Source organism: Humulus lupulus, chromosome 8, assembly GCF_963169125.1.
Source record: "Humulus lupulus chromosome 8, drHumLupu1.1, whole genome shotgun sequence".
In the NCBI taxonomy this organism is placed as follows: Eukaryota; Viridiplantae; Streptophyta; class Magnoliopsida; order Rosales; family Cannabaceae; genus Humulus; species Humulus lupulus.
In genome coordinates this window covers 72,662,947-72,670,984 of record NC_084800.1, presented here as the reverse complement: position 1 = coordinate 72,670,984, position 8,038 = coordinate 72,662,947, and the positions used below count along the sequence as shown (strand labels likewise).

Genomic DNA, 8,038 nt, shown 5'->3' with positions numbered 1-8,038 from the left:
GGAACGAGGCCAATGTTTTTTTTCTATACATTATCTGATAGGTTGGTTGACCGAGCATTTTCGTGATCTTTTATAGTGGTCGGGGTCTTATTGAGAATTCCCCTCATTTGAGCATGTATTCTAGAGTTCCTGCTGAATTTTGAACTTTGAATGGGGCTGGGCATATTTTGTGAGAAGAAGATTATGTTATTCACCGACCATATTCTTTTCCTTCAGAAGAAGATCATGACTGCTTGGATAATGAGGACTTGTCTGATGAGAGTTATTGATGTCAATGCGCTCATCTATGTTACCTATGAGTATGGCAACGATGTGTATATGGACCCATACTATCCCAAGATTTTAAACTACATGAGACATCATAAATCCCAAAATGTCTTCTCATTTTCTTCCTTCGATTGAGATATATTTGAGATTTTTAGTAAGTTTTTCTCATTTCAATCGCTGCAACATTTACATTAATTCTTATAATTTTTTTTAAGATTTATAATAAAAGCTTAAGTCTATTTTACATCTCACTTTAAAAAAAAAAAATTAAAAAAAAAAGAGTCTATTTTACATTAAAAAAAACATTGACATTTTGATATTGTTTAAGATTTCAACAATAATTTTGAGATTGTGAATGGTATATAAAAGTTGTCCCATCCTCAATTAGAGTGGGTGTCCCATCCTTGTTGTTGTGTTATTTACTTTATTGCCCCTCTATATAATACCACTGATATGTAAAACAAAACAAGTTATATATGTAATTTCTCTAACACAAATACTGGGACCACATTCACACACGTATCAATCAAATAGTACCAAAACAAAGTATTAAATTTATATGTTTGTTTTCTTGGTTTCTCATAAATTCTTCGACATCACAGACAACACAAACACAAAGAAAAGTTAGGGCATTTGACAAACACAAATCAGAGAATGAATAATGGAAGAGAGAACACCAGGTCTATCGAGGTTCACCCCCAAATCAGGGGCTACGTCCTCGTTGAGCTCACCTCGGAGAGAAGCTCTTCTTTGCGCTATTTGAATCAGATTTACAACATCAATGGAGGTTTCCAAGCCACAATCAATCGACTGGTAAACTTCTTAATCTCACTCTCTATCTTCTGGGTCTTTCTTTCTTTTCCCTCTTGATAACATGCACTAACAAATCTCTTTTGTTTTTCCACTCTTTCTCACATGAGTTGAACCCTCGGATCGAAGGAGACAACTGGACCACCACAGCTTGAAAGGTTTTAGATTTTCTTTTGGCTCTAAAAAATTGTGACCCCTTTTGGTAAAGCTTTACTCTTATTTATAATATTCGTAATCTGAGTTGTAGTCAAGATTTAGGAAGCTGTTAGGAAGAAGTTGTAACTGTATCTTGTTATTTGTTGCTGAGAGTATTTAGTCTTGTAACAGAAAAATGATTTTTCTTGTAAGCATAAGTGTATTCATATAACAATTTCCACCTGGATACACTTATAAGCTTTAGGATAGTGCAAAGTCTTTCTCTAAGGGTCTTAGCTCAGTAGTGGTCAGCCTCCATTACTAATTCCTAGCAAGCTCATAAAGTGTCTGAACTTAGCTAGGTTTATTATCTTAGTACCCATATCAGCAGGATTCTCTTCTGTGGGTACCTTTTTGATATTGACCACTCCTTGAGTCACCTGATCCCTAATAAAGTGATACTTAATTCCCACATGTTTAGTTCTATCATGAATTACAGGATTCTTACACAGATGTATACAACTCTGGCTATCTGAGTAGACAGTAGGGATTTCCTTTAGCAGCTTTAGCTCTTCCATTAGACCCTTGATCCAAATAGCTTCCTTTATAGCTTCAGTAACAGCCACATATTCTGACTCAGTTGTAGATAAAGCCACTATAGGTTGTAATTGAACTCTCCAGCTAACACAGTTGCCTCCCACTAGGAAATAGTATGCGGATGTAGACTTTCTATGATCTCTGTCCCCAGCAAAATCAGCATCACTGTAACCTTCTATTAGATTACTGTTAGAATACTTAGTAAACTTTAGGCCAATGTCAGTAGTGCCCAATAGGTACCTGAATACCCATTTCATTGCCCTCCAATGCTCTAACCCAGGATTTGCCATATACTTACTGAGAATACTTATAGAATAAGCTAGATCAGGTCTTGTACATACCATGAGATACATAATAGAGCCAACTGCATTTGAGTAGGGTACCTTGCTCATTTCTTCTATTTCTGCTTGTGTTTTAGGGCATTGCTCCTTGCTTAGACAGTGTTGGTTAGTCATAGGCTGTTTGGTTGTCTTTGCTCCTTTCATTGCAAACTTCTCTATGATTTTCTGTATGTAATATTTCTAAGTTAGAGTTAGGACTCATTTTTCTCTATTCCTCTTGATACATATCCCTAGGATCTTAGTTGCGTCTCCTAGATCCTTCATTTCGAATTCTGACTTGAGCCATCCCTTCATGAGTTCTACTTTGGATCTCTCTTTACTGATAATGAGCATGTCATCTACATAGAGCAGTAAGTAAATAACCTCTTCAATTCTATTCCCTTTGTAGTATAGGCAGGTATCATAATAGCTTATGTTGAATCCTTTCTTACTCATTAATTCATCAAACAGTTTATTCCATTACCTAGGTGATTGCTTGAGATCATATAGGGATTTAATTAGCTTGCATACCTGGTTTTCCTTTCCTTTAACTTCAAAACATTTGGGTTGTTCCATATATATGTCCTCTTCTATCTCACCATGTAAGAAAGTTGTAGTGACATCCATCTGATCCACTTCCAGATTGTATTGAGTAGCTAATCCCAGCATAATCCTTATAGTCTTGTACTAACTACTGGAGAAAAAATTTATGTAAAGTCTATCCCTTCCTTTTGGGTAAATCCTTTAGCCACCAGTCTTGCCTTGTACTTTATAGGATTTCTTTCATCTCTGCCTTCTTTCAACTTATACAACCATTTACATGCCACTATACTCTTACCTTTAGGTTTAGACACCAATTTTGAGGTCTGGTTCTTTATTAGTGAAGCCATCTCCTCATTCATAGCCTTGATCCAATGTCTAGAGTCCTTGTCTTTTATAGCTTCTTCATAGGTAGTTGGTTTTGTTCAGTCTTTCCTTGTAGCACTCATAAAAGCATAAGCTAGAACTTCCTCCCAGACATTGAAACTAAATTTCTGGTTTGGCTTAGATGTCCTCTTAGCTCTATCTCAGGTTAGTTGATAATCTGCAAGAGATTCTGCTTCTGTTTGCTCTTCATTGTTTGGTTCCACCTAATCTGTGCCTCCGGGTACTGCTTCTTCTTGTACTAGTTCATTTTGTGTAGTTGTTTTCTGCATATTTTCCACCTGATCAGTGTTGGGTTATTGTGTTCTAACCTGTGCATGATCTGTCATTGATTGGTAATTTATAGTGGTACCTGCATGGTTAGTATTTAAAGACATATCTGCACTAGAAACAGAGTTAGTAACACATGGAAAAATGTCTTCTTTGAAAATAACATCTCTACTAATAATAGTTTTAAAACCAGAATTTTCTTTAACCTATAGCCAATACCCTTTAGTTCCCTCAGGATACCCTAGGAAGACACACTTTAAAGCCCTAGGCTCTAACTTACCCACACTTTGGTGTGCATAAGCTGCACATCCAAATACTCTTAGATTTGACAAGTTTGGGGGTTTTCCTATCCACATTTCTTCGGGTATTTTACACTCAATGGCACTTGATAGGCATCTATTAACTAAGTATGCTGCTGTCAAAACAACTTCTCCCCAAAATCCCTTAGCTAATTCAGATTGTATTAACAAACACCTAACATTGTTCATTAAGGTTCTATTCATTCGTTCGGCCACCCCATTTTGTTGGGGTGTAAACCGAATAGTCCTATGCCTCTGAATTCCTGTATTCTTACAATAATTATCAAACATATCATTACAGAATTCCAGCCCATTATCAGTTCTCAAAGTCTTGATTTTGTGATCAGTTAAGTTTTCCATGAGTGTTTCCATTGTGTGAACTTATGGAAGGCTTCACTCTTATGTTTGAGTAAGAATACCCAAACTTTCCTAGAGTAATCATCTACTATGGACATAAAATAAGAGCATCTACCATGAGTGGAAATCTTTTCAGGACCCCACAAATCTGAATGAACATATTCTAATATTTTCTTAGTTTTATGTATCCCAATTTTAAATTTGAGCCTATGATGCTTACCCAAAACACAATATTCACAAAAATCAACTTTACTTACTTTGTCCTTACCCAACAGATTTTGCTCACTCATTAGTTGAAGCCCTTTTTTCACTTAAATGTCCCAGCCTTCTATGCCATAAGATAGCCTTATGATCTTCAGGTGATGTATGCGTTATGTTGTTGCAGTTTGCAATAGGCTCTCCATTTAGATAGTAAAAGCCATCTTGTTTGTGCCCTTTCATTATCACCATAGATCCTTTGCATATCTTTATTTTTCCATCTTTGATTTTGCTTTCTACATTTATATCATCAAGCACACTTAGTGAAATCAAATTTCTAGATAAGTTAGGGACATACCTAACACCTTTTAGAGACCTCACTATCCCATCAAACATCTTAAAGCTCACGGTTCATGAACCTTCAATTTCGCATGTTTGATTGTTCCCAAGTATGACCTTTCCTCCTCTTGAATCCCTGAAATCAGTGAGTAAAGATGTATTATTAGTCATATGAAAGGTACAACCTGAGTCTAAGATCCACTCATCTTTAAGTGTAGTGGTTGCCATGTATACTTCCCCACTGTCATATTTATCACTTATGTTTGCTAATTCATATTCTGAGTTTTGTGACTCTGAATCCTTTCCTTCTGATTTGTTCTTATTCTTTCTATGCAGGAAATAACAGTCTCTTTTAAAATGTCCTGGTTTGCCACAGTGAAAACAACACTTTGAGTCATTTGGTACTTTAGAGTGTGATCTACCCCTGTTGTGGTTAAAGATCTTAGTGTGCCCTCGACTATTGCTCCTTCCTTTGTTATGCCAAGGCTTTATGTGGCTTGGTCTTCCACGACTTAGGTTTATTTCTCCATTGGAGCTTCCCAATTTTTCATTTTTCATCTCCAAGTCTTTTGACTTCAAGGCTGAGATAACTTCTTCAAGGGTAATTTATGTCCAATCATACTTTATGGCTTTCTGTTGGAATTGCTCCTCCAACTTCTTCCAAATTTTGGCTGGGGTTTCTTCCTTGTCCACCAATCTGATAATGGCATCTGATAAGTTGAAGATAATAATTCCAGTGGCTGTTTCTAGGAACTCTTCCTATTGGATCTTGGATGTATTCTCTGGCCATTCAATTGGTTCTTCAAGAACCCTTAGTAGTTTTTGTTGTGCCAATAGAGATCTTATTTTCCTCCTCCAAATCCTGTAATCACCAGAACCATCAAACTTATCAATGTCAATCTTAATATTTCTCATGTTATTAAAATATGAATCAAAGATAGGTAGAGTAATAGGATTTTCAGCTAGATCGTTCAAAGGAACATCCACAAAGCCTTCTGTATCGAGTATCTCCCCTGGAGGGTTAATTCCTCCAGTCTTGCTTGCTTACTTGATCATTCCAGTGAACTGAACCTCCTTGTCTAAACCTGGCTCTGATACCACTGTTGTGTTATTTACTTTATTGCCCCTCTATATAATACCACTGATATGTAAAACAAAGCAGGTTATATATGTAATTTGTCTAACACAAATACTTGGACCACATTCACACACGTATTAGTCAAATAGTACAAAAACAGAGTATTAAATTTATATGTTTGTTTTCTTGGTTTCTCAGAAATTCTTCGACATCACAAACAACTCAAACGCAAAGAAAAGTTAGGGCATTTGACAAACACAAATCAGAGAAGGAATAATGGAAGGGAGAACATCAGATCTATCGAGGTTCACCCCCAAATCAGGGGCTACGCCATCGTTGAGCTCGCCTTAAAAGAAGCTCTTCTTTGCACTATTTGAAGCAGATTTACAACATCAATGGAGGTTTCCAAGCCACAATCAATCATCTCGTAAACCTCTAAATCTCACTCTCTGTCTTCTGGGTCTTTCTTTCGTTTTCCTCTTGATTACATCTCTTGTTTTTCCACTCTTTCTCACATGAGTGGAACCCTCGGATTGAAGGAGAGAATTGGACCGCCACAGCTTGAAAGGTTTCAGATTTTCTTTTGGCTCTCAAAAATTGTGATCCCTTTAGGTAAAGCTTTACTCTTATTTATAATATTCGTAATCTGAGTTGTAGTCAAGATTTAGGAAGCTGTTAGGAAGAAGTTGTAATTGTATCTTGTTATTTGTTGCTGAGAGTATTTAGTCTTGTAACCGAAAAATGATTTTTCTTGTAAGCTTATAAGTGTATTCGTATAACACTTATAATATGGAACTATTCATTAATTTAAAAAACATTATTCATAATTTATTTCCCTTCATAAGGGTAGATTTTTTCTAATAGTTTTCTTTGTGGAAGTCAAATTTGGTGGGAAATTTCCGTGACATCTCTTGGGATAGCCTTTTTATGTCGTAGCCCAATACAGGTGCACCACAATAAAATACACCTGCGACAAAATAAAAACCAAAAGCACCGTCATTATATATTGACAAAACAATAGCAAAATAAACATTATTAGTTTCTATTTCTACCACACGTGAGTTCTCACATCACACATATACTGAAATTAGAGTAATTATTCAGAATCAGAGTATAGCTTACATCTATATATTTTATCAAAATGTTGATTGACATTTTCACTTATATAGTTGTTTTGAAACTGTTTCAAGAGTTTGACTGATAATGATCAGTTGGGTTATTAACTATCCTTTAAAAAGTATTGGCCGATCGATTCTTGAACAATTAATCGAAGGATAATATTGATATAAAACTTTTCTTTAATTTACAAAAAGTATAATAAAATTTCATAATATACAAAAACCTAAAACTAAAACAAACGACTACAAAAATAAAAATAAAAAACAAAATAAAACAAAACAAAGGCGCCCAGCCAATAAAATAAAATCATATGATTGATGGCTGATGCTCTCTTACAAAAAATATATAATATATTGAAGATTTTGAATTGAGACTATCTATATTCTAGTGAGAAGGAGCGTGAAATCCAGGTTGATATAAATTTATATATATATTATATAAAAACATCGTGCATTTACTTATAAAATTTATTAATTATTTTTATCAAATTTATATTAATATCATATAAATTTTAAAATAAATATTCTATTTTAATTAAATAATTTATCTATTTTTATTTAAATTTATGTTTAAACTAGATTTTGAATTTAAGATTGTAAACAAGAGATTATATATTACATGTTTAATGTAATATTAAATATTATAAGTAGATTTTAAATTTAAATTTCTTGCTGTAAGTGAGTTTAAGTTTTATTAAATTTTATTTAAGTTATAAAATGTATACTTTTATTATTTTTAAATAATTATTATTGTAAAATATCTCAAAAATATTATATTTTAATTTGTTTAATTATTATTATTTTAAAATAATTATCATTGTAAATATCTAAAAAATATCATATTTTAATTTGTTTAATTATTATTTGTTTTAAATAATTATCATTGTAAAATATCTAAAAAAATATCATATTTTAATTTTTTTAAATTATTTATTTTATTTTATTTAAGTTTAAATGTTTACAAACTACCGTTAAATATAAAAATATTCTGGTAAATATAAGAATATTCTGTTGAAGTTAACACTAAAGAAATAAAAAACCGTTAAAACTAATAATTTCTGTTATCTACACACTTATTATATAAAAGAGATATAATATAAACAAAATTATTAACCTTGTCTCTAATTTTAATAAAAATTGTTTCACTATTTTTTTGAAAATATAATATAATAAATTATATTTCTATAGTATATATAAATATTTATATCAATAATCTCTATATATATATATATATGACATCTAAGTACAACGTTGACATTGATATATATTAATATGATTACATGACATATATATAAAATACAATAATATTTAAAAATAAATTAAAAA

At 32.8% G+C, this 8,038-nt stretch overlaps 1 protein-coding gene across 1 annotated transcript in view; it reads right to left on the bottom strand.

The window, feature by feature from the left end:
* Positions 1–5,753: 5,753 nt before the first annotated feature.
* Positions 5,754–8,038, bottom strand: part of LOC133797785 (respiratory burst oxidase homolog protein B-like) — a 45,424-nt gene continuing 43,139 nt past the window's right edge. The window contains exon 12 of the mRNA XM_062235832.1: positions 5,754–6,561. Within this exon, the coding sequence (XP_062091816.1) occupies positions 6,452–6,561 (110 nt within the window). The 3' untranslated portion in view covers positions 5,754–6,451. The remainder of the gene's footprint in view (positions 6,562–8,038) is intronic.